This window comes from Dendrobates tinctorius, unplaced genomic scaffold (assembly GCF_039654945.1).
Source record: "Dendrobates tinctorius isolate UK_male_01 unplaced genomic scaffold, ASM3965494v1 ptg000158l, whole genome shotgun sequence".
Classification (NCBI taxonomy): Eukaryota; Metazoa; Chordata; class Amphibia; order Anura; family Dendrobatidae; genus Dendrobates; species Dendrobates tinctorius.
The window spans coordinates 1,884,336-1,910,935 of NW_027361825.1; the positions used below are offsets into that span (position 1 = coordinate 1,884,336).

Genomic DNA, 26,600 nt, shown 5'->3' on the forward strand with positions numbered 1-26,600 from the left:
AAAGGGCAAAACAAGAGATCGAGCAGATTGGATGTTAACAGCCAACAACTGATAATTTTGTAATCATCTGTTGATGAAATATTTAGACATAGACTTTAGATCGTCAACCAGTCTCAGAGACATAGGTTGATTTGGCCAACTTTAGTTTACTTTTTAGGATATTTGCTTATGCATGTCCTCTATGCAAGTTTTTAAGAGCTTTTCTTATGCTACAAAACAAAATTTAGGTAATTGCGTCCATTGTAATATTTTTACTACTTCTAACATTTCTTCTGCCCTTTTTCTTTTTTTTCAAACTATGAAATAGGATCAGACCGCCCTCTTCCTTGCTGCGCGAGAAGGAAGTTATGAAGCTGTTCGACTGCTCCTGGAACACCAGGCAGATCGTGACCTATCTGATCATGTAGGTCATCAGCCCCGACATGCGGCGAGAGATCGTGGCCATAGGGATATCTTACGACTTTTTGAAGAAAGCAGCCAATTGCTAAATAGGAGCACACCTGCCGTCACAAACAATGGACCTCCTCAGCTAAAGAAGACCCCCCGACCTCGAGCCAAAGAGCCAGCCAAGCCTCCTCCTTTACCACACATAGACCTGAGCAGTTCTTGCTACCACAGTGCTCCACCTGGCTCCGCTCCACCTTACTTACCAGGAGCACAACCAGAAACCAGCTGTTGCCAATCACATCTTCCTATGGTAAACTATGGTGGAAATTGCCAACCCTATCCCCGAAGTGGTTCATTCTCATCAGGTGTGGCACAATGTCAATGGGGTGGTCATAGAGGTTGGAAGGTTCACTTTTGTCCATCAGGCTGTACGGTGCCGGAGGCTTCATATTCAGGTGGAGGACAACAGATGTCTCCTCATGCCCATTGGCTACCAGAAGCTCATTATCCCAAATCACCAAACTGCCAAAATACCGTGTCCAACTATTGTTCCACTCCATCTATTGAGCATCCACCTAACAAAGACGTATCTAGTCCTCATGCTGACCAGATGGGACATAACATATATTTAACACCTCCATCATCGCAGTACGGTTACCCTTCTCCTGCCAGCCCAGAAGAAACACAGTCAACACAAAAGACGTGTATGCATCACCATCCATTCCTTACTCCCTCTCCAGAGTCCAGAAACCCCTGGGGCATTTCTTCACCATAATGCCTGAAAACGTCCTGAATTGGTGATCTTGAAAGGACAATTCCATGGTCACTTACGGAGGGAAGTGATTTTATACCCTCCATGCCTAGGAGACAAAATATCTCATTGTTTGTTCAGACATTTTCTTTTGGGACTGGAGATTAGAAATTTGAGCTTCGCATAGGAATTTATCATCACAGGTGTGGAAAGTTCAAGATGCTTCAAGATTAATATTTTGTAAGATAAGTTTAGGCCTCATTAAGGGTGTAAATGCCATAAACCAGGTGGAAATTATGCAGACCTTTCAGAGAAGGAGGTCTTGAGCTCTGGCTGGACCCATTACCAGGGAAAACCAATGACCTAAGATCATGGAAAGTAAGTGGAGAATGAAAGAAACAAAGGGCCCTTCTTTCCGGAGTAGCAAAAGTCAACACCAGATTGGTGGACCAATTAGAATCCTTTTTGTGAGGCCTCCATTTTTCTGTGTTCATCATCGGGCCTGGTCTCATAAGTCTTCTAATGAAATTAATTGATTTGCCAATTTTGAGGACAATACCAGATGACTGTGTGGTTAGTTAACACCTATTACTATACTACATTGCAGTTTGGTGGCCTTAGAACAGCCATCTCTTAGGTTTAAGAGAAAATTAATCATCCCACACGTCAAAAGAAGAACTCAACAGTAAAAGGGATTGTCCATTTTTTAACTAACATAAAATAATAAATATTTAAATAAAATAAAAGTATTCTTCCTCACCTTACGGATGCCCCCACTGCTTCCATTACAATGTGTCCTGGTCTTCCGCCAATCTCTCTCCGCTGATGACGTACATGTGCACCCTGCAGCCAATCACTTGGAATAACAAGTCAACACTGCCACCATCGATTTGCTTTTATTTTATGCCATTTTGAGCCGTTTTCAAGAAATGTCTCCTTTGTTGGACAACCCCTTTATGTTAAGCTGTGGTTTTATGAATTCTATTAGTATTGTATCTTGCCAATAATGTAATATTATCAGAAATTCTCCCTTTATAAGTGAAAACATTGTGATTATATCCTACAGAGGAAAAATAAACCTAAAACACTGGCCTCAAAGGTCATATTTCTCTATCGTTAAACAAGATTTTCTCTCTGCTGCACATACACTTTTTCCCTTTCCATACTTTCTAAGTGGGCGGTCTCTTCCTGATGTGATGTCAGAGCTAGGCAGTTTGCTCTGAGCCAATCAGCTCTGTCACCTCCTTCTTCCTTAACTTATAATAAGCTGCAGCTGCATCCCCCTCCTCTCCATCTTTTTCTCTTAATTATTAAAGTTTTTTACAAAATTAATTTTACTGACAGAGAATCATTCTTAACATTTATAAAGGGTCTGCCAGCAGGAAAAGGGGATCTACTGGCTGCTGAAAGACGGTGGAGATGTCTCTTTCCCATAATCAGTCTTATGTATTATTGACTTATGCAATGAAAGATCAACGTGCTTAAGATTTCCCAGCATATTATGTCTGGTATAATGACAAACAATAGGCAGTGCACTTAGAAATAAGCCACTTGCATGTTCTCTTACAGGCAGCCATTTGTAAATGACTTGTTGTTTTAGTTAATGTGTATATTTTCTGTTAAAAACAACCATAAATATAAGTATATTGTGTCTCATCCTTACTGATCACCTCCTTTGGGTTATTTTGTACCACCCCATGCTTTCAATTTTATATGGAGGCAATATCCCGCTAATACACTGCAGATTGGGGACGAGTAATGGAAGCTACAATGTAATCAATGAACTTATTAAAACTTTTGTATTTATTTTTTACACTTTTTGCAGTTACAAAACAGCACATTGGAAAGATCACCTGTTCTGAATTGCTAAAGGCACATTGTTAGCTTGTTTTCTTATGGCTTTCATTTAGACCATTACATATGGGAAGTACAGCCAGCACCAACATGGTCTGTACACCTTTGTAAAACCTCAGAGTGGCTCCTATTCTCTTTCGTGCATGAAAGTGCTGTTATATCTGCCTAGCTCATGCTCTTTTAGAAGCTGCTTTCATCTGCCGCCCTAGCAAGAATCCTGACTCAAACAGTATTTACAAACGCTCTCACCATCTGAGCACTGAGGAGGGGTGCGGAGAAGATCACAGAGGAGAGTGTTTGTACATAGTATTTGAATAGGAATTCTTGCTAGGGCAGCAGATCAAAGCAGCTTCTCAAACAGCATGAAGTAGGCCATTACAACAGCACTTTCAGCACAGTGTTTGAGAACAAAGAAATAAAAATAAAGTCATGGAGTATATTACAAAGATTCATAACTGTGCAAAGGCTGATCATTAAATTAAAAAAAGGTTAATTGTTTTACAAAAGGTCATTATTTTGCTGGATTGTAACATTTTAAGTTTCATTACGATTCACTGTTCTTCATACCAAGAACTCAGACGAAGACAATTTATTTTTTTTAAAAATCCACTTTGTTTCCCTTTTAGAAAAATCTGATTACTAGTGCTGCCCCTTTTTAATGCTTTATTAATCATATTTCAGAAAAACTTTTATAGGCTGAGAACTACGGTCGAAAATGTAGCTTGCAAAATGAGTCAGGAGTCCGAGACCGAGCCTCACAAAGAGAGCAGATGTTTTTACAACTTCTATTTTCAACCCAAAAATATCGGTAGGCAAATTTTTCTACATTTAGCGATGCGACATTGCACTGCATTCTGGGAGAGATTTTCACAATTGAAATGTGTAAACTTAACGTACAGATCAGACATGTGAACATGACCCTGTTTTTTATAACGTCCCGCTACAAAAGTAGATCGGCTCAGTGCAAATGGGAACATTAACCAATGTAACTAAAAGTAGAGGCCAAAAAGTAAGAATCAGTAGTCGATTTTTAAAAAATTGCATAGGGAAAAGTGTGTAAAATTTGCTATCATGAGAATATTTATATGTCTTGTCTAATATTGTAAAAATTCTATTACAGTAGACTTACACAATACACTCACTGGCCACTTTATTAGGTACACCATGCTAGTAAGGGGTTGGACCCCCTTTTGCCTTCAGAACTGCCTCAATTCTTCGTGGCAGAGATTCAACAAGGTGCTGGAAGCATTCCTCAGAGATTTTGGACCATATTGACATGATGGCATCACACAGTTGGCGCAGATTTGTCGGCTGCACATCCCTGATGCGAATCTCCCGTTCCACCACATCCCAAAGATGCTCTATTGGATTGAGATCTGGTGACTGAGGAGGCCATTTGAGTACAGTAAACTCGTTGTCATGTTCAAGAAACCAATCTGAGATGATTCGAGCTTTATGACATGGCGCATTATCCTGCTGAAAGTAGCCATCAGATGTTGGGTACATTGTGGTCATAAAGGGATGGACATGGTCAGCAACAATACTCAGGTAGGCTGTGGCGTTGCAACGATGCTCAATTGGTACCAAGGGGCCCAAAGAGTGCCCAGAAAAAATTCCCCACACCATGACACCACCACCACCAGCCTGAACCGTTGATACAAGACAGGATGGATCCATGCTTTCATGTTGTTTACGCCAAATTCTGACCCTACCATCCGAATGTCGCAGCAGAAATCGAGACTCATCAGACCAGGCAACGTTTTTCCAATCTTCTACTGTCCAATTTCGATGAGCTTGTGCAAATTGTAGCCTCAGTTTCCTGTTCTTAGCTGAGAGGAGTGGTACCCAGTGTGGTCTTCTGCTGCTGTAGCCCATCTGCCTCAAAGTTCGACGCACTGTGCGTTCAGAGATGCTCTTCTGCCTACCTTGGTTGTAACGGGTGGCAATTTGAGTCACTGTTGCCTTTCTATCAGCTCGAACCAGTCTGCCCATTCTCCTCTGACCTCTGGCATCAACATGGCATTTCCGGCCACAGAACTGCCGCTCACTGGATTTTTTTTCTTTTTCGGACCATTCTCTGTAAACCCTAGAGATGGTTGTGCGTGAAAATCCCAGTAGATCAGCAGTTTCTGAAATTCTCAGACCAGCCCTTCTGGCACCAACAATCATGCCACGTTCAAAGGCACTCAAATCACCTTTCTTCCCCATACTGATGCTCGGTTTGAACTGCAGGAGATTGTCTTGACCATGTCTACATGCCTAAATGCACTGAGTTGCCGCCATGTGATTGGCTGATTAGAAATTAAGTCTTAACACACAGTTGGACAGGTGTACCTAATAAAGTGGCCAGTGAGTGTATACTACAATAATCAAGCCTGTGCAGCAAAGGAAGGCAGTGTACTGTACAGCAGATAATGTCTTCATACATGGGCGCCATAAGGTGGTCGCTCACAAAACAGTAATACAGATTACATAATACACCCCCAAAGAGGGGCAGACTGACCGTTAGGGCAGTGAACGTGGACTCAAAGCCAAAGGGGTCCACAAATACATGGTCTCCAGGAGCACACCCCATTCCCAGTGTAGGGACAGCAAAAGCAAAAATGTGATACCAGGATTACACCCTCCTCCTAGATCACTCTTAGTCCTCTTAGACCCATTACTTAGGGTCTAAAAAAATGTATATATTTGTGTGCATGCAGTAGGAGTGAGGCTCTAGTTGACAATAGTATCTCTTCATTCTTAGGGTATGTTTCCATGGTCAGTAAACGCTGCAGGTTTGCCGCTGCGTACATCCACAGTGTCAAAGCTGCAGTATCCAGATGTTACAGCATAGTGGAGGGGATTTCATGAAATCCCATCTCCACTATGCGTTCAGAGACGCAGGTGGCAGGCCTGTGTAAACGGACATGCGGCGTTTCTTTTAGACCGCAGCATGTCTATTTATGATTCGAAGACGCTCAGTCCCCGCAGCATAAATTTCCCATAGACTATCATTAGATGCGGTAAAACCGCATCTAATTATTAGTCACATGCATATTAATTGCGTAAACGCAGCTTACTACGCATGTGAACTCATTTAAATAACGTCTTACCTTGTGTCACTACTGACTGTGTGCACATACCCTAATATATCTGAAAACAGGAGATCACATTTTTATTCCTTCCCAGAAGCCAACTTTCAATTGGCTTTATTTCAAGTGACAAAAAAAAGCATGTAATGAAAAAACGCATGTAAAAAATGCATCAAATACGCAGGTGACCTGCCAGTGTCCTCAGATGCAGATTTGATGCAGATTTCACCTGCGTCAAATCCTGAACAAATACTGAGCCAATCCTGACCGTGGAAACATACCCTTATACTTCAGATTCTAATAATCCTCTGTCGAATTTCCAAGTTTGGTTAAAAGAAATAAAACATAAAAAATGTAAATGTAATAAAAAAAAATGTTGCCCTCTATAATTGCCGCCTTAGGTACTTGCCTCATAAAAAAGTCAATAGTATTATTCAATAAGCTGCAAGCCAAAGTACTTTGTCAAGTTTCTGGATGATTTTGTTTTCTCTTTTTTTGGACACCATGGTAGGCCTTGTCCGGAAGGTCCAGGTCCGAAATAAGGCGTCTCGTCGTTAGCTTTTCTTATAATAAGGCACAGACTTTCTGCAAAACTAACTTTTACCTCAATTGGAAAAAAAATATTTTCCCCACATTTTGTCAAAGAAACAACAACAAAAAAGTGTCTCAATTTCCTTTTGACTTCTGCATTGAGTTCATCCTCGCATTGTCCTTTGTCCTCTGTGGTGGTCAAAATAAAGGAAAGCGTCTCTGACCAACTTCCCTGTGTAGAAGTCGGATACAGTGGTGTCTGATAATTATCGGTAACCTGAGCAAATCCTTCACCAGATTTTTTCCTTAGGAGCATGCGTTCCCTAGCGCCTCCGGCATATCCACTCTTTGTTCGTCCAGCCGATTTCCCTGAAGGCGGAATAAGATCTCAAAGAGATCGGCGGCAGCCTGTGGGATCGGCGGAGAGCTGCGCTGGTCGTTCATGCGCTGAGACTGCAAGTAAAGAGCAAAAGCCAGAGATGAGCAATGTATTCACAGCACTGCTTTATTCTAGTCACACTCCAAGGTTAGGGGGTGTATAGCTTTGCAAGATTTTTATTTTAATGCTCCAATGGATCTAAAATTACAAAATAAAGCAACCTTACAAAATGTCCTGTATGCAGCTCCAGGATTGGAGACACCTGATCTACAGCCATGATCCTAGAATCCAGCTTTACAGCCAAGATTGGAAATACAGTGGTGTGAAAAAGTGTTTGCCGCATTCCTGATATCCTATTCTTTTGTATGTTTGTCACACTTAAATGTTTCAGATCACCAAACAAATGTAAACATTAGACAAAGATAACACAAGTAACTACAAAATGTAGCTTATAAATGAATATCTTTATTAAGGGAAAAAGAAATCCAAACCTACAGGGCCCTGTGTGAAAAAGTGATTGTCCTCTAAATCTAATAACTGGTTGGGCCACCCTTAACAACAACAACAACTACAATCAATCATTTGCGATAACCGGCAATGAGTCTTTTACAACGCGCTGGAGGAATTTTGGCCACTCATCTTTACAGAATCATTGTAATTCAGCCACAATGGGGGGGGTTTCCGGGCATGAGCCACCTTTTTAAGGTCATGCCACAGCATCTCATTCGGATTAAGGTCAGGACTTAGTAGGCCACTCCAAAGTCTTAATATTGTTTTTCTCAAGCCATTCAAAGGTGGATTTGATGGTGTGTTTTTGATCATTGTCATACTGCATAACCCAAGTGCGCTTCAGCTTGAGGTCACAAACAGATGGCTGGACATTCTCCTTCAGGATTTTTTCATAGACTGCAGAATTCATAGTTCCATTTATAACAGCAAGTCTTCCAGGTCCTAAAGCAGCAAAACAGCCCCAGACCACCACACTACCACCACCATATTTTACTGTTGGAATGATGTTCTTTTCTGAAATGCTGTGTCACGTCTACGCCAGATGTAATGGGATATACACCTTCTAAAAAGTTAAATTTTTGTCTTGTCAGTCTCCAGAATATTCTCCCAGAAGTTTGGGGAACATCAAGATGTTTTGTGGAAAAACTGAGACAAACTTTTATGTTCTTATTGCTCAGCAGTGGTTTTCGTCTCAGAGCTCTGCCATGCAGGTCATTTTTGCCCAGTCTCTTTCTTATGGTGGAGTCATGAACACTGACCTTAACTGAGGCAAGTAAGGCCTGCAGTTCATTTATGTTGTTGTGGGGTCTTTTGTGACCTCTTAGATGAATTGTTGTTGCACTCTTGGGGTAATTTTAGTCAGCTGGCCACTCCTGGGAAGGATCACCACTGTTCCATGTTTTCGCCACTTGTGGATAATGGCTCTCACTGTGGTTCACTGAAGTCCCAAAGCTTTATAAATGGCTTTATAACCTTTTCCAGGCTGATAGATCTCAAATATTTTGTTTCTCATTTGTTCCAGAATTTCTTTGGATTGCAGCATGATGTCTAGCTTTTGAGGACCTTTGGATCTACTTCCCTTTGTCAGGCAGGTCCTATTGAAGTTATTTGTTGATTGAGAACAGGTGTTGCAGTAATCAGTCCTGGGTGTGACTAGGGAATGTGAGCTCAGCTTCCCAAAGATGTGATAAACCACAGATAATTTATGTTTTAAGTTGGGTGGGGAATCACCTTTTCACACAGGGCCATATAGGTTTGGATTTCTTTTTCCCTTAATAACAAAGTCCTTCATTTATAAACTGCATTTTGTGTTTGTTTGTGTTATCTTTGTCTAACATTTACATTTGTTTGCTTATCTGAAACATTTAAGTGTGACAAACATGCAAAAGAAGAGGAAATCAGTACGCAACTGTACTTGATCTACATCCAGGATTGGAGTGATCTGCTCTACAGCTGAGATCAAAGAGACCGATTTACAGCCAGGATAGGAGAAAACTGATCTACAGCTGGGATCAGAGAAACCTGCTCTACAGCTTGAATACTAGTGACTTGCTTTACAACTGGGATTGGAGAGACCTGATCTACAGCCAAAATTGGTAAACCTACTCTACATACGACATCAAAGAGACCTGATCTACAGCCGGGATCGAAGTAACTTGTTCTGCAGTCAGAAACGGGGAAACCTGATCTACAACTGGGATCATATAAACCTGCTCTACAGCCAGGGTCAGAGTGACCAGCTCTACAGCTGGGATTGGAGAGATCTGCTCTACAATGAAGATTGGAGAAATCTGCTTTACATCCAAGATCGGAGAAACCTGATCTACAGACGAGGTCAGAGAGATCTTCTCTACCGCCGAGATCGGGGAAACCTGCTCTCTAACCGAGATTGGAGAGACCTCTGAAGTACTGTTTAACTTTGATTGCCATGTGCTAAATCTTTCTGAAGGTCTTTTGCAGTCAAGCAGGGGTTCTGATTTGCCTCTCTAGGAACCCTATGAGCAGCTCTCACTGAAATTTAGCTTGGTCTTCCAGACCTTATCTTGGCCTCCACTGTTCCTGGTAACTGCCATTTTTAATTACACTTCAAACTGAGGGAAGGGCAACTTGAAAACGCTTTGCTATCTTCTTATAGCCTTCTCCTGCTTTGTGGGCCTCCACCATTTTCACTTTCGGAGTGCTAGGCAGCTGCTTAAATGAGACCATGGCTGTTACTTTTTGGCACAAGGTTAGAAGAGACTGAGTTTTTATAAAGCTGGAAAATTTGCATCACCTGACCTTTCCTAACAATGATAGTGAACAAGCCATAACCCTAACAGGCTAATTAAGGTCTGAAGCCTTGGTCAAAGTTATCTGAGCACACATATCTCTAAGGGGGCCGAAACATTTTCATTGGCCCATTTCCCTTTTTGCAATTTTTAAAATGTAAAAGATGAAAAAGTATATATTTTGACCAGGGGTGCCCAAACTTTCACATGCCACTGCATATTACACAAAACTGTGTTAAATATAACCTTCCATCTACTCTACATAATTGCCCGTCTCGTCCTTTCCTCTGGGCTCTGTCTGGATCCAGCAACCTCTTTATCCCTTCCCCAATGACCACTGATTTGGCTGAGAAATAGGAATTCGGAAGGAAACCATCGGCCTTCCTGTAGCTCTTCCTGGAAATTATTTCCGTTGCATTTTGCTATAAAAACCTCACCCATGACCTCATTAATAAAAAATCCACTCAGTCGCCCTCTTGCCGTACAGGACGAGGTGTTTTATAACAAAATCACCTGATTATAATATTATATCCTAGGATAAAAGAGTCATGTCTTGTATAGTGTAGCCAACAGTATAAAGGTCCTGGTTGTCACGTCCTGTAGGGCAGAGTCCTCTATGATCTCAGTGCAAAGAAGGGAAAGAAAGCTGAAAACATGTAGTGTTGAGAATTAGAAATGCTCTTGTTATCTCATTTGCTGCCCTAGACCATCAGAGATGCTCTCATTACCCCATTTTGACCACCCTAGAGTCCACCAGGGATGCTCTCATTAACCCTTTTTGACCACCCTAGACCACAAGGGATGCTCTCACAAACCCTTTTCCATTGCCAATTTTACTGTTGTTGACCACCAGGGATGTTGTTACAAACCCCTTTTTACCTGCCCTAGACCACCAGGGATGCTCTCACAAACCATTTTTAACTACAATAAACCACCAGGGATGCTCTCATTCACTCAATGATTTGCTGAACAGGCATTTCCTGCAATTTTTTCTGTGTCTAGATAAGTCAGCAAGTAGAGATTAGTGGAGATTGGGTAAGGTTGGGATAAAAGGGTAATTCCAAGAAAGCCTTGTTTCAATTTTGCTCTGTTCTCTATTCGTTTTAATCTAGCCAGCAGTATAAAATAACTGTTGTCACCACCTCTAGCGTACTGTCCTCTCTGTCATCTTTATGTTCCCATTTGATTGGGTCAGTCTGCCCAGTGCATCATATAAGTGTATCATACAAGTGTGGATCTCAGAATTAATCCAGAATGATGTATACAGACTATACCCTGCCATCTGCCACCATCATACTCTAATTAGCATGCCATTTATCCATTTTTCCTACAGGTACGTGACACAACTTTCCACACAGACTTTCCTTACCGCAGCTCCTTGCATCCACTTGGTACGTTACCCAACTTTCCACACAGCCTTTCCCTACCTCTGCTCCTTGCATCCACCCGGTACGTGACCCAACTATCCCATGCTTTACCCCCAATGTTATTTATGACTTTGTTTACACTGCCTTTTTCATATGCATCTGGCTCACTCTTAATTTCCTGACCAAGATGAACACAGACCACTTCTCTCTGCTTCACACCTGAATGCACTTTCTTGCACATATATTGCATAAAGTCACAAAATGGCCCAATGTATAATACAATCTATATACACCACAGAAACCAATTCTTAAACTTTTGTGGTAACAACATAACAAACGTTGACCCCACACAATGATGTATGTATCTTTAAAATTTTATAAACTTTATTGAACATAAAAGTACGACATGACATACAAATATACACAGTAGAAGTGCTGGAACACAAAATAGAAAAGGGACTACAGTCCATGGAATCTCACATTACGGCATCAAAGATAACCACCCACAAGAAGGGGGTTAAGCAAGAGGGACAAAACCCACTGTCATTGTATCAAATTACATATACAAGGATGCAACGTTGTAGTTATTTATAAGATTGCAACAAACCGCAATCAGTTGAGGCCAAATTGCCCACAATGGAATATCAAACTACACAAAATAGACCGCATGAACCCTGTGGTGCCCCCTATAGCATAACCCCCATCAGAGGCCAATTGTACACACATAGTTGATGGCTAAACTTTTCCATACCAGAATATGCCGATGGAGATGCCTAGACGTCCCTCTGCCCCATATATTGCATAGCATAAGTCTGCCAAGACGTCAGCCTGCCCAATTCATCACATGTGTATCATACAAGTGTGCAGCTCAGAATCAATCCAGAAATGAACCAAAAGGGAACTGAAGGTGACTGGATACATAGTCACTGTAAACAATGTTTCTGTTTGTTTTCACTCTCACCCCTATAACCCTTCACTTTCTGCTAACTCCCCTAATCCCTACACCTAGTAAGGAAATGGTTATCTCTTCCTCCATCCTCCCCATCCATCTCACCTCCTCAGAACTTATCCTTAACAGTCAATCCTTAAGCCCCCGTTACACACTGCGATATCGCTAGCAATATCGCTGTAAAGTCACCAATTTTGTGACGTTGCAGCGATATTGCTAGCGATATCGCTGCATGTGATACTTACCTCCGACTGGCTCCCCCGCTGGTTATCGCTGATCGCGCGAGAAGCTCCTGGACCATTCCTCGTCGGTCACTTCCTGCAGCGCTTCCTGCTGTGACGACGAGCGACGCGTGGAGCCGGGCGGGAGGACGTCAGGATCGCCGCGTCTGACAGGTAAGTAGCGATCCCCATCCCCAGCGATGTCGCTGGTGAGCTCTGCCTGTGTGGCAGCTCACTAGCGACCACCTAGCGATGCACCAGCGATCCTGACCGCGTCATATCGCTAGTCGGGATCGCTGGTGCATCGCTAGGTGTAACGGTACCCTTAGTGTCCAAACACAGACAGCCCCCTAATACCCTCTCCTGCTCCCACCTGCTATCACTGTCTCTGATCCTCCTGACTACTATTGATATTTCTCCAAATCCTGGTCCTCCTCACCACATACCCACAGTCATTGCTACCGCCCATCCACGCTGTAGTACAACTTTCCGTAACCTCTCTAACCTTATACCTATTCGCCCAGCCCCTGCTTTCCCAGTCCCACTAACAGGAGCTCTACGGAACGCTCGTTTTGTCTGCTGCAAATTTTCCGACATCCATGATCTTTTCATTACTCACAAACTTTCCTTCCTCGCCATCACCCCCTCTGACACAGTCTCTCCTGCTGCACTTTCGTATTGGTGGATTTCATATTTCCCACACCCCCCGCCTCAGCAGCAAGCATGGTGGAGTTGGTTTTCTCCTGTAAGATAACTGCTCCTTCACCCCAATCCCACAGCCACCCTCCATTTGTTTGAGGAGCATTCTGTGCACATCTACTCCCCCTCCAACCTCCAACTGGCTTTTACCACTCCTCAGGGCCAGCCACCACCTTCTTCGACCACTTCACTACCTGGCTTCTTTATTTCCTTTCCACTGACATCTCCACTATTATCTTGGGTGACTTCAACATCCCCATGGACACTTCCCTCTCAGCTGGCACTAAAATTTTCTCTCACTTCCTCCTTCGGCCTCAATCAATGGTCTTCTGCAGCTACTCACAAAGATGGCCACACACTGGACTTCATCTTCACCCGCCTCTGCTCCTTATCTAAGCTCTCTAACTCACCTCTCCCTCTTTCTGACCACAACCTACTTACATTCTCTTCCCTCTCCTCTCCTTGTCCACAATCCCCATTCCACAAACTTGCACACCCTTGCAGAAATCTTAAACACCTTGATCTACACTCACTGTCTGAATCCCTTCTCCCTCTTACAGACATAAGTTCCTTACACAATCTGGACGATGCTGCAGCTCTATATAACACCACAATAGCTACAGCTTGGAATTCGACGCCCCTCTCATACATACCAAAGCTCGCAAAATCAACAGACAACCCTGGCACACCAGCCTCACCAAAGAACTGAGACGGGCTATCAGGGTTGCTGAGCGGAGATGGAAAAGATCCCACTTCAATGAGCACTTCATCACATTCAAACAGTCCCTCACTACTTTCAAGGCCACAATCACTGCAGCAAAACAAATCTACTTCTCATCTCCTCCCTGTCTCACAATCCAAAGCAGTTATACAACACTTTCAGTTCTCTCCTCCATCGCCCAGCACCTCCTCCCTCTCCACTCATCTCAGCCAAAGACTTTGCCTCATTTTTCAAGCAGAAGATTGATAACATCAGAGGAAGCTTTGGCCTACAATCCCCAGAGCCCTTCCACCTAACTGCTCAGCCCTCCTCCTCTAAAACCAACTTCTCCACCATTACAGAAGATCAACTCTCCACTTCACTCTCAAGTTCACATCTCACCACCTGTGCACTTGACCCGATCCCATCCCAGATCATTCCAAACCTCAACACAGTCTTCATCTCAACCCTAACCCATCTCTTGAACCTATCACTAACATCTGGTGTTTTCCCCTCAAGCTTTAAACATGCCTCAATCACACCTATCCTCAAAAAGCCCTCTCTTGACCCATCCTCTGCATCTATCTATCGACCCATATCACTTCTCTCTTATGCCAATGTGGTGTTTGCAGGTACGCAGGATGCAGTGACGAGTCGCAAGACAATTTGGTGCTTTCTATAATAACGTTTATAAGACTAGAGGGAACTTTCCTCAGTCACGACTTGATCACCAAAAGGGGTAACATGGGTTGCCCTCACAGGGGCTCTAAACAAGTAAACACAAACGGGTAGAACACGACTACTTCCGGCAATAGCCGGTCACTATAGGGCCGTGGTATGGCCGACTACAGGTCCATAAATATATAGTCAACTTAGCCATCCAGACGTCCCTCGCCGTTCGGGATGGTGGTCTTTCAGTGTAGTAGTCGCTGGGCCCAGTTGCTGAGGCGTTGGCGAAGTCTTCGCGTGTTCTGGCGCTCTGTTGACACTGGAGCCCCACAGGCCCCCGGTGGAGTCCTTGGACGGGTGGGCCGCAGTCACCGGACTGGGGCAAGCAGCAGCGATGTAGGGTGACGAATCACAGGCCACCTGCGCAGCTAACGGCTGCGACGGGGAGTCCGCGACCAGCAGAGGCTCGGCCCCTGCTGCGGACCGGATCGGGACAGAGGTGGCCGCCGACGGCACTGTACTTGCCGCGGCCACTGGTGAGAGCAGGGCGGCTGCGGGTGGCGGGGAACAGGCCGCAGCCGCGGGCTGGAGCGAGATGGCAGCGGCCGCGGGCGACCGCAGGTAGGCCGCAGCCGCGGGCTGAGGTGAGGTGGCAGCGGCCGCGCGTAGAACTGGGGCCGCAGAGGCCGCGGGCTGGAGCGGGGCAGCAAGTCTCGGATGATCGCCCTGGCGCCGTCCTTCTGGAGTCCTCAGTCGGCATCTTCCCTTGCACTGGTAGGTCGCTCTATCTTCCAGTCGCTCCCACGGTCTCCTACTGCCTCTGTCCCGGTCTGCTGACTCATCGTCCCGAGAATTCCCCGCCTCCTTTATACTGGTCCCTCCCCCAGCCCATCTGTCTGTCACAACGGTCTGTCCCCAAACTCTGTCCCCCGGGGACTGTTTCCCCCGGAACCCAGATGATGGCTCCCTTGGTTCCGGCCCGGACATTTGACGGGGGCCGTTCCTCCCACACTCCCCCGCCCTGTATGCTCGCCAGTCCTCGGGCAAGGGTTTTCGTAGACTCGGGTTAGTTTTTTGAGATGACAGTCCTTGTCGCCATACGAACTGGTCCTGTTCGTAACGTTCTGGGGGTTTGCCAGCTGTTGACCGCTCGGAGCGTCGAAGCTCGGGTGCAGTGGTGTCTTCTGGGGTGGTGGAGGGTGGTCGCATAGTTGGTTCTGGTGGAATTCCCGGGTCTATTGTAGTGCCACTACTGCACTACTGGGGCGACCAGCAGCTGCGAGGGGGAAGTCCTCTTCATCATCCAGGTCCCAGACAGTGGGCAGAGGGTCGGGGACCTGGAGGGTCGGTTCGAGCCGTAGGGGATCGGTAGATGTACAAGGCCGTAACATGTTAGGGTGCACAACCCAAGTGAGAGGCGCGTTGTTTCCTTCAGATTGCATTTCATACACAGGCCCGTCGGGGCTTATTCGGCGCAACACTCGGTACGGGTTCAACTCCCACCGTGGTTCTAACTTGCTTTGGGGACGTTGAACAAGTACGAGTACCCAATCCCCAGTCTGAAAGTCAATGGGCGGGGGCAGTGCTCCCCCTTGGTGTTCTAGTTCCTGGAGCTTCGTGTGGACGATACGGTGGAGGGTCTGCAGCCAGTGCCAGTGGTTGCGGACCCACGAGGATACCCCGGTCCAGGGTTGGGGCTCCTCCGGGTTCAATTCCACTTCCATAATTCCTTTGCCTTCCTGGCCGAACAGCAATGAGTAGGGGGTGTAACCAGTCACTCGATGCACCTGATTGTTATATATCCACACCAGCTCGGGGACATATTCAGGCCAGCGGGCCTTGCGGTCGCTCTCCAGGGTGCGCAGCATTTGGATTAGCGTGCGGTTGAATCGTTCGCAGGCTCCATTTCCCTGCGGGTGGTACGGCGTAGTCCGCGATTTATCGATACCGTAAAGATGGTGTAGCTCTTCCATGACTTTTCCTAGGAAGCACGCTCCTTGGTCCGAATGTATTCGTTGTGGACAGCCATACACTTGAATAAAGTTCTTACAAATCGCATAGGCGGCCGACTCCGCTGTTTGGTCTCGAGTGGGGGTGACCACGGCGAACTTGGTGAAATGGTCCACCATAGCAAGACAATGTTCATATCCCTGATAGGCAGGACCTATGGTCAGATAGTCCACCGTAAGAAGCTCCAGAGGGGCTGATGTTACAATAGTTTGCACGAGGGGCAGGTTCGGCAAACTTCTTCTACAGCAGCGTGCAAGCGTGGGTGGTATGCTATCTGCTGCAACCATTGTAAAGTCTTTTGAGCCCCAAAATGAGCCCCCTTCTCATGGGCTTCTCGTGCCAGTTGGGTGAGATGGCTCAGGGCATGATCACCTTCCATATCGTAGCTTACGTGGTCCGTGACATGGCTTTTCGATATAAAAGTCCCTTTTTGATGATTAGTTTTTCCCACTGGCGCAACATTAGCAACATATCTTGGGTCAAAGCCTGTCTCTGTGAGCCCATGGGCAATTTACTGATAGCCACCCATCGGTGCAAGACTCCAACTTCTGTATCTTCCTGTTGCTGCTGAATCCATTTGTCACGGGGCTGTTCCAGCATCCTTCCTAGGAGCCCCGGATGAGGTGCTTACTGCGTGTTGACTGTAGGCTCGGCGGTGGTGAGGGCGAACGACGTCTCATCTGCTTCTAATTCGTCGTCTCGACTTCTTCCTGGGGTGGTGTGTTGGATTCTGGAGAGCGCGTCGGCGTGCACGTTTTCAGCACCCCGTTTGTAGATGATCTTATAATTGAATTTGGCCATCCGAGCCACCCACCACTGCTCTAGGGCCCCCCAGTTGTTAGGGACGGCGGAACGCACTAGATATAAATAATAGGAAGTGCGTGCGCCACCCGGGGTCCACTGTGCAGTATGTGTAACAACCGATGCTGAGTAATTGACGGACTCGCTATATGGCGGTATACTGCGCTCGGGTTAAACGTCACCCGGGGTGTGCATAGCGGACTCTGTTAAACTCACAGAGGCCCAAAAGCATAAACGCCGAGCCTGTTAGCTTCACAGGTCTCAGCTGGCGTGCACATACGGTATATGGTCACAGGACACGGCCCAAGACAGAGGTCGGTGTCCGTCTTGACCTACCGTGCGTGCGGCGTCGCTACCGCGGACGCCGGTAAGTGCTGCTAACTGCAGCGCGGCGGTAACTACTGCCGCTATACGATAATGCCGTGAGGCGTGACACCATCGGACGCTAGTGCAGAGGTGCGGTATGCACTGTGGCCTATAGCTTGAGACTGACTGGCGCTGACTATCTCTCTAGTTCCCTATCCACATGCGTATTATCAGAGGGAAGGGGTTTCAAATGAGTCAGTCACCAGAATCATACATCCGTCACCACTCACACATAGCAAGAATAGTCTATACTAGCGCATGAGCGAGCGGCCATGCGGGCCTTTTATAGCCATGCCCTTCCGGGACCTTCCAGACCTCTGAGATGGACCAATCAGATCAGGACAAGGACCTGAGCACGTGACCCCCGATCTCCATTGGGAGATCGTCTTGTGGGCATGCCCAGTAGCGCAGCGAGAGGACTTAGCCTCTGGAGTGGTTTCCTGCAAAGCAGGTTGCGCTACCATTGCTGGTCCAGAGGTGACAGCAACATCCAGACTCAGAGAGCTGGTCTGAGCAGGGCGCCTGGATCGCCGAGATTGCTGTGCAGGTCCCTGAGCGGTCGGAAAGGAATGGGAGACCGCTGGATGTATGGCTCTGGATTCCAGCTGTGCAGCTGCAGGAATCTGACGCCTAACATTACCCCCCCTCCTAAGGCCCCCCCGAGCCTCGCTATGCTCAAAGGCCGCGATGCGGAGCGTGGATGTTCTCCACTGGCTCCCAGGTCTGGGCCTCTGGAGCATGACCCTTCCAGTCCACCAAATAAAACTTTTTGCCACGTACAATCCTACGTCCCACAAAGGCGTTAACCTCAAACTCGTCCGAAGACAAGTCTGATGACCCGGCAGATGACTCAGAGAAACGGGCCATGTGAACAGGTTTGAGAAGGGACACATGGAAAATGTCAGAAATGGCTAAAAGTGGAGGAAGAGCCAGGCGGTAGACCACCAAGCTGATTCGCTCGAGAACCTTAAAAGGTCCGATGTATCGCGGCGCGAACTTGGAGGACTCGGCCCGCAGCTTGATGTTCCGAGCAGAGAGCCACACCAAGTCGCCGGGGGAAAAGGTTGGAGCGGGTCGCCGATGTGTGTCGGCGAATGCCCTCATTCTTTCTTTAGAGGCACGAATAGCATCCTGAGTGCGATCCCAAATGTCGCGAGCCTCCACTGCCCAGTCTGCCACCCTGGAGTCAGCAGAGGACACTGGCATCGGGACAGGGACGTGCAGATGCTGGCCGTAATTTAGAAGGAACGGCGTCTCACCATGGAATCAGCCACGCATTATTCAGGGCAAATTCAGCCCATGGTAGCAAGGATGCCCAGTCATCCTGCCTGGCAGAGACGAAATACCGCAGGTACGTGACCAAGGTTTGGTTGGCTCTCTCAACCAAGCCGTTCGTCTCAGGATGGTAAGCGGAGGACAGGTTTAGCTCAATGCTGAGTAGGCTGCAGAGCTCCCTCCAAAACCGAGACGCGAACTAGGGACCTCGATCACTGACAATTTTGTCCGGCATGCCATGCAGACGTAATACATGTTTTATTAACAGTGTGGCAAGACCACGAGCGGAAGGCAACCGTGCGAGTGGCACCAAATGCAGCATTTTAGAAAAATGGTCGGTGACCACCCAGATGACTGTACTGCCACCAGACTTGGGCAGGCCAACCACAAAATCCATGCCAACCATCTCCCAAGGTCTATCCGCCACCGGCAAAGGGTACAATATCCCAGCCGGCCTCTGTCTAGAGGACCTGTTCTGTGCACACGAGACGCATGCTTGTATGTATTCCTTAGTGTCTCAAGCCATGTGCGGCCACCAATACGACCTTGCCAGGAGATCTGTGGTCCGCTTATTGCCAAAGTAACCACCCACCCTGGACGCGTGCGCCCAGGCGAGAACCTCCGGCCGTAGCTGAGGAGGCACAAAGGTCTTGCCCGGTGGCACTGACTCGAGAGCAACTGGAGCCACGGTCGTAAAGCTCTCTGGAGGAAAAATTAACCGTGGCTCAGCCTCCCCTTCCTCCGCTGAGACCACCGAGCGCGAGAGAGCATCCGCACGGACGTTCTTCTCTCCAGAGAGATAGTGCAAGGTGAAGCGGAAGCGGGAGAAGAAGAGCGACCACCTAGCTTGAAGAGAGTTCAAGCGCTAGGCCGTTTGTAAATAGACCAGATTTTTATGGTCCGTATACACCTGGAAGGGAAACCGGGCTCCCTCCAGGAGATGTCTCCACTCAGAAAAGGCCAACTTCATTGCTAGCAGCTCCCTGTCCCCAACGGAGTAATTCTTCTCCGCCTGTGAGAAGGTCTTAGAAAAGAAGAAGCAGGGATGCTTCCGACCTTGAGCATCCTTCTGGAAAAGGACTGCTCCTGCACCGACGGAAGAGGCATCCACCTCCAGGATAAACTGTTTATCCACATCGGGATGGTGTAAGATGGAAGCGCCAGCAAAATGGGATTTTAGAGACGAGAAGGCTTTGGAGACCTGTTCAGACCAAGCGTTAGGATTAGCTCCTTTCTTTGTGAGAGCAACCAAAGGAGCTACCAGTGTGGAGAAGTGAGGTATGAACTGGCGGTAATAGCTGACGAACCCTAGAAAGCGCTGCACCGCTTTGAGTGAGTGTGGTTCCTGCCAGTCCATTACCGCTTGCAGTTTGGCCGGATCCATAGCCAACCCCTGGGCCGAGATGATGTAGCCCAGGAACGGCAAGGACTCCTGCTCAAACTGGCACTTCTCCAGCTTGGCGAAAAGAGAGTTCGCCCTCAGAGGGTCGAAGACCCTGCAGACGTCTCTCCGGTGGGAGGTCAAATCTGGCGAGAAGATGAGGATGTCATCCAGATAGACCACCACCGAGGTGGAGAGCATATCGCGGAAGACATCGTTGACGAAATCCTGGAAGACAGCAGGCGCATTACAAAGGCCGAAGGGCATGACCAGATATTCATAGTGGCCATCCCTGGTATTAAAGGCTGTCTTCCACTCGTCTCCTTCGCGAATGCGGATCAGGTTGTACGCCCCCCGTAGATCTAATTTCGTAAAGATCTGGGCCCCTCACAACCTGTCAAATAGCTCAGAGATCAACGGGAGAGGGTATTTGTTTTTAGCTGTAATGGCGTTGAGACCTCTGTAGTCAATGCAGGGACGTAACTCTCCGCTCTTCTTCTGCACGAAGAAGAACTCTGCACCAGCTGGCGACACCGACTTTCTGATAAAACCTCTGGCCAGGTTCTCCCAGATATATTGAGACATAGCCTCTGTCTCAGGGAGTGACAGCAGATACACACAGCCTCTAGGAGGTTCTGTGCCTGGCAGAAGATCTATCGGGCAATCGTAAGGACGGTGCGGCGGGAGCGTCTCCGCAGATTTTTTAGAGAAGACGTCCGCGTACTGGTGGTAAGGTTTAGGAAGCGCGGAGAGATCCGCGGGCACTTCAGTGGAAGCTACCTGAACACTGCCCTTCAGGCACCTTCCCTCACAGTCCTTGCTCCAACCCAGTATATTCCCCAAAGCCCAATCAATATGAGGGGAGTGACAACGGAGCCAGGGAACTCTGAGAAGCACCTGGTCGATGCCATCTGGCAAAATAAACAAGGACAGAATCTGGTGGGTCACCCGAGATGGTAAAGGTGCACCATTAACCACCCTGATGGTCAGAGGTTGGGGAAGTAGCACCAGTGGAATAGCGTGTTTCTGGGGGAGGCCCCACTATCTAATGTCCCTCGGAATACGGTTTGGGAGAAAAGGGTTTGACCACCACCCACGACCACTGGACATGATCGTTTTTCCGACCGCAGAGGACAAACTGGTAACAACGTGCGGAACTTCGCACCGGACATGGCTTGGAGCCGGCGCGAGACACCTCCATAGGTTCGGAGGATGTAAGCTCCTGAGCGGAAGATCTCAGCGGCTCGGTGAAGGTGGGAGCCAAGTTAACCCTTCGTCTGGATTGCGCACGTTCCAGCCCGCGCTCCGTAAACCGGAGATCAGTGCGGGTGGAGATGGCAATTACTTCCTCCAGACTTGTGGGGACCTCTCTGGTTGCTAGAGCATCTTTGACATGCTCTGCTAACCCTCTCCAAAACACAGGGATGAGTGCTTTATCGGGCCACTCTAGTTCGGAAGCCAATGTCCAGAATCGGACGGCATAATGGCTGACCGAGAGAGACCCCTGTGTTAGGGTCAATAATTGGAGAGAGGTGTCGTGCATGATCCGTGGTCCCAAAAATACCTGCTTCAGAGCCGCAAGGAACTGAGCAGCCCCCTGAACCATGGGATCATCACGCTCCCACAATGGCGTAGCCCACTCTAATGCCCTGCCAGATAAAAGAGAAACAATAAACCCCACCTTAGCCCGATCTGTAGGGGACCGTGCAGTCAGTAACTCAAGCTGGATAGAGCACTGACTCACGAATCCCCTACAGGTGGCGCTGTCACCCGAAAACTTGTCAGGGAGCGGGAGGCGAGATATTGTCGGCATAGGCGTGAGTGTGGGCACGCGTGAGACAGCCTCTGCGACTGCCTGAGCACCGACTACCGTAGCATTCGCAGCTGAGGTGGAGCTCTCGATAGCCGCCAACCTGCTCTCCAGCTGCTGAATGTACCGCTGCAGCTGCTGCAGGTCCGCCATTACTAGCCAGACCCTGGCGCTAGTATAATGTTAGGGACGGCGGAACGCACTAAATATAAATAATAGGAAGTGCGTTCGCCGCCCGGGGTCCACCGTGCAGTAGGTGTAACAACCGCTGCTGAGTAATTAATGGACTCGCTATATGGCGGTATACTGCGCTCGGGTTAAACGTCACCCAAGGGTGCGCATAGCGGACTCTGTTAAACTCACAGAGGCCCTAAAGCATAAACGCCAAGCCTGTTAGCTTCACAGGTCTCAGCTGGCGTACACACACAGTATATGGTCACAGGACACGGCCCAAGACAGAGGTCGGTGTCCGTCTTGACCTACCGTGCGTGTGTCGTCGCTACCGCGGACGCCAGTAAGTGCTGCTAACTACAGCCCGGCGGTAACTACTGCCGCTATACGATAATGCCGTGAGGCGTGACACCATCGGACGCTAGTGCAGAGGTGCGGTATGCACTGTGGCCTATAGCCTGCCACTGACTGGCGCTGACTATCTCTCTAGTTCCCTATCCACATGCGTATTATCAGAGGGAAGGGGTTTCAAATGAGTCAGTCACCAGAATCATACATCCGTCACCACTCACACATAGCAAGAATAGTCAATACTAGCGCATGGGTGAGCGGCCATGCGGGCCTTTTATAGCCATGCGCTTCCGGGACCTTCCAGACTATTGAGATAGACCAATCAGATCAGGACAAGGACCTGAGCACGTGACCCCTGATCTCCACTGGGAGATCGTCTCGTGGGCATGCCCAGTAGCGTGGCGAGAGGACTTAGCCTCTAGAGTGGTTTCCTGCAAAGCAGGTTGCGCTACTATTGCTGGTCCAGAGGTGACAGCAACATCCAGACCCAGAGAGCTGGTCTGAGCAGGGCGCCGGGATCGCCCAGATTGCTGTGCAGGTCCCTGAGCGGTCGGAAAGGAATGGGAGACCGCTGGATGTATGGCTCTGGATTCCTGCTGTGCAGCTGCAGGAATCTGACGCCTAACACCAGTTTGGCATTCTCCAAATGGGCTAATGGGTTGTTATCAGTCTGCACTACTACTTCGGAGCCCACCAGGTACTCTGCGAATCGCTCTGTCATTGCCCACATTATCGCGAGGAGCTCGAGCTTAAAGGAGCTGTAATTGTCCGGGTTACGTTCTGAGTTGTGCAGCTACCGTAGGCGATCACTTTCTCCCGGCCGTCCTGCACCTGTGACAACACAGCTCCTAGTCCCTGGAGGCTCCCGTCGGTATGCAGGACGAATGGTTGCGAGAAATCCGCATACGCCAATACCGGGGCGTCCGAGAGAGCAGCTTTGAGATCTTGAAACGCATCCTCTTGCAGTTGCTGCCACTGGATCTTCCGTCCACTTGCCCTGGCGGGAGCCCCCTTCAGCAGGGCTCGAGCTTGGCATGCAAAATTCTTCACAAACTGATGGTAGTAGCCGGCCAACCCCAAGAAGGCCCGCACGTCCTTTACCGTTTCGGGGTAGGCCACCCCTGGATGGCAGCGACCTTTTCCAGGGATGGTCAGACGCCCTCTGCCGAGACGGTATGCCCCAAGTACTCGATTTAGGTACGGAACAGGTGGCATTTCTGGGGCTTTACCTTTAACCCGTACTTCTGCAGCCGGCCGATCACATGCCCCAACCGCCTCAGGTGGTACTCGAACGTGGCGGAATAGATGATAATATCGTCCAGGTATATCAACGTGGCTTCAAAGTTGAGGTCCCCTAGACACCGCTCCATCAACCGCTGAAAAGTTCCTGGGGCGTTGGCCAGCCCAAACAGCATCCGATTGAACTCGAACAGTCCCATGGGAAGGATGAATGCCGTCTTGGCTCTGTCTTCCTCCGACATCGGCACCTGCCAGTACCCACTGGCCAGGTCTAGGGTTGAGAAGTACGTCGCATTCCCCAGGGCGGACAGAGACTCTTCTATGCGGGGCAATGGATACGACTCCTTGATAGTGCAGGCGTTCAACTTCCGATAATCCACGCAAAAACGCAGAGTGCCATCTTTTTTCCGAACCAGGACAATAGGGGCCGCCCAAGGGCTCTGGCTTTCTCGTATGACCCCTTTCCGGAGCATTTGGGCTAATAGAGTCTTCACTTCCTGGTATAGCTGCGGTGGTATTTGCCGATATCGCTCCCGGATGGGGGCCGCTCCTGCCGTGGGGATCCCATGCGTGATGGCCGTGGTACATCCAAAGTCGTCCTCGTAGCTGGCAAAGAAACTGTAAAATTGTCCAAGAAGTGTCTCTACTTGGAGAAGCTGGGCTGGCGCTAGGCCGGAAAGTTCAGCCCGCATTCTCTCCAGGATGACTCGACCTTTTTCTTGGGCCGAGGATGCAACAGTCTGTTGGGTTCGCACTGTTACTGCCCAGGGATCTTCGGGTTGCACCCTCAACTGGACGGCGGGGTCCGGCAGCATCTCCTCCAATGGCCTCACTAGTTTGGCCATTTCGGCCCGGGGCTTCAGGGCGATGTCCTGATCTTCCAGGTTGACACAACGTACCACGACGGTCCCTTCCCGCACTGTGGCCCAGGAGCGGGCCACCAGGATGCCAGGGTGCAGGCGCTCTGAGTAACATGGTTTCACCTGCACCTCCACGCCCTCCAGTGGCATCGGGGCGCGGATCGGCAGAGCCACCACCGTCTGCCCCGGAGGAAGCACGAGCGGGGGGGCCGCCGGCGCGATGACCTTGCCCAGCGCCTCACCCTCCTGACACTCCTGGAGCACTCGCGCCTCCCGCACCAACCGCTGGAAGACCTGCCCCTGGGCCGTGCGAGAACCCCACTGACTTAGGGTCTGCTGCGTGGAATCGTTGAGGAGTAGATTGCCGAACTCTCGCAGTATGTTCATGCCCAAGATGATCGAATGACGGTCGTTAGTGTTTCCTTGTGTTAGGACCACTCCCCGGCGGCCGAGGGATTTACCACACAATGTCATCTGAAGCCACACCACTCTGGCGACAGGTACCGGCAGTTGGTTTGCAGCCACCAGTCGTATCATGGGCCCCCACTGGGGCCTTGCCGCTTCCGGGAAGTGCTGCCGGAAGAACGTTGCCGGCATGGTCGTTACCTGCGACCCTGTATCCACTAGGCACCGCACAGCCCGACCCTCGACTTCGGCCCATACTATTGGGCACTTAACGACCAGTTCTTCGGGACTTCTACCACCCCTCGTTGTGGCTTTCGGCTCCGAGCGGCGTCCCCCATGCCCGTAGCTCTCTAGTTTAATGTCCGCCGGGGTGGGTATTTCCCTCGTCGCGGACACTTCCGTGCGAAGTGGCCCAGTTCTCCACACTCATAACATTGGGGTGGTGAGGCTCGGCCACCTAGGTTATTGCGAGGCCCCCAGGGCCCGGAATGGTAGCCAGGTCGGCCGGGCGTGGGCTCCGTTCTTTTCTTCACTTCAGCCAGCTCTCCCCGGATACTCTTCAGTTCTTGTCTCATTTCCTCAATCCATTGAGGTTCTTCAACAACGCTAATGGAAGACTCCATGCTCCGGGCCTTCCCCACAGGAGCCATCATCCCCTGCTCTTGCTCCCGCACCCGGGCCTGACTCCCCACTTCGGAGAAGGCTAAATGTGGGTTCACTCGGACCTGTTTCCGCAATGCCTGCTTGATTAGCGGGACCCGGAGTCCAGTCACTAGCAGGCCACGCAGGGTAATGTCGATGGGCCCTACCCCTATTCCGTCCTTCCTTTCTATGGTGGTTTATAGCTCCTGGAGGGCGTTCATATACTGGTTGATGGTCTCCCCCTCCCCCTGCATCCGACTGAACAACCGGGTTCTCAACTCCCCCACGTCTGTTGGATCCCCGTGGGTCTCTTCCAGGATCTGCAAGATCCTGGTGAAGGTGTTATGACGCCCCGGGAGTCTCAACATTATCGACTTCGGGCTTCCTCATCTAGCGCCATAAGGGCCACCTCAGCCTCTAAATCGGGGGTCATGGGGTGCATGTGGAAGAGGCCCCGCATACGTTCCGTCCAGCTCCACAACAACGTATCGGAGCCAGAAAACTGGGGCAAGTTACTTAGCATAGCCCCCAGGGAGATGCTGGAGCGGGGACCCCCATCAGCAGCGCCAGAAGCCCCACTCTGATCAGGCGCACCGCCGTCTGCGCTCGGAGACTGCATCCTGCCGACTACGCCAAATGTGGTGTTTGCAGGTACGCAGGATGCAGTGACGAGTCGCGAGACAATTTGGTGCTTTCTATAATAACGTTTATAAGACTAGAGGGAACTTTCCTCAGTCACGGCTTGATCACCAAAAGGGGTAGCACGGGTTGCCCTCGCAGGGGCTCTAAACAAGCAAACACAAACGGGTAGAACACGACTACTTCCGGTAATAGCCGGTCACTATAGGGCCGCGGTATGGCCGACTACGAGTCCGTAAATATATAGTCAACTTAGCCATCCAGACGTCCCTCGCCGTTCAGGATGGTGGTC

At 48.9% G+C, this 26,600-nt stretch overlaps 2 protein-coding genes across 3 annotated transcripts in view; one reads left to right on the plus strand and one right to left on the minus strand.

Annotated features, from left to right (window-relative positions):
- Nucleotides 1-2,800, plus strand: part of LOC141051732 (uncharacterized) — a 105,506-nt gene extending 102,706 nt beyond the window's left edge. Inside the window, exon 32 of the mRNA XM_073548733.1 lies at nucleotides 308-2,800. Coding sequence (XP_073404834.1) covers nucleotides 308-1,162 — 855 coding nt within the window. The 3' untranslated portion in view covers nucleotides 1,163-2,800. The remainder of the gene's footprint in view (nucleotides 1-307) is intronic.
- Nucleotides 2,801-2,914: 114 nt separating this feature from the next.
- Nucleotides 2,915-26,600, minus strand: part of GPSM3 (G protein signaling modulator 3) — a 44,681-nt gene continuing 20,995 nt past the window's right edge. For both annotated transcript variants that reach the window (XM_073548732.1, XM_073548731.1), the window contains one exon: nucleotides 2,915-7,050. In XM_073548732.1, coding sequence (XP_073404833.1) covers nucleotides 6,904-7,050 — 147 coding nt within the window. In that variant the 3' untranslated portion in view covers nucleotides 2,915-6,903. The remainder of the gene's footprint in view (nucleotides 7,051-26,600) is intronic.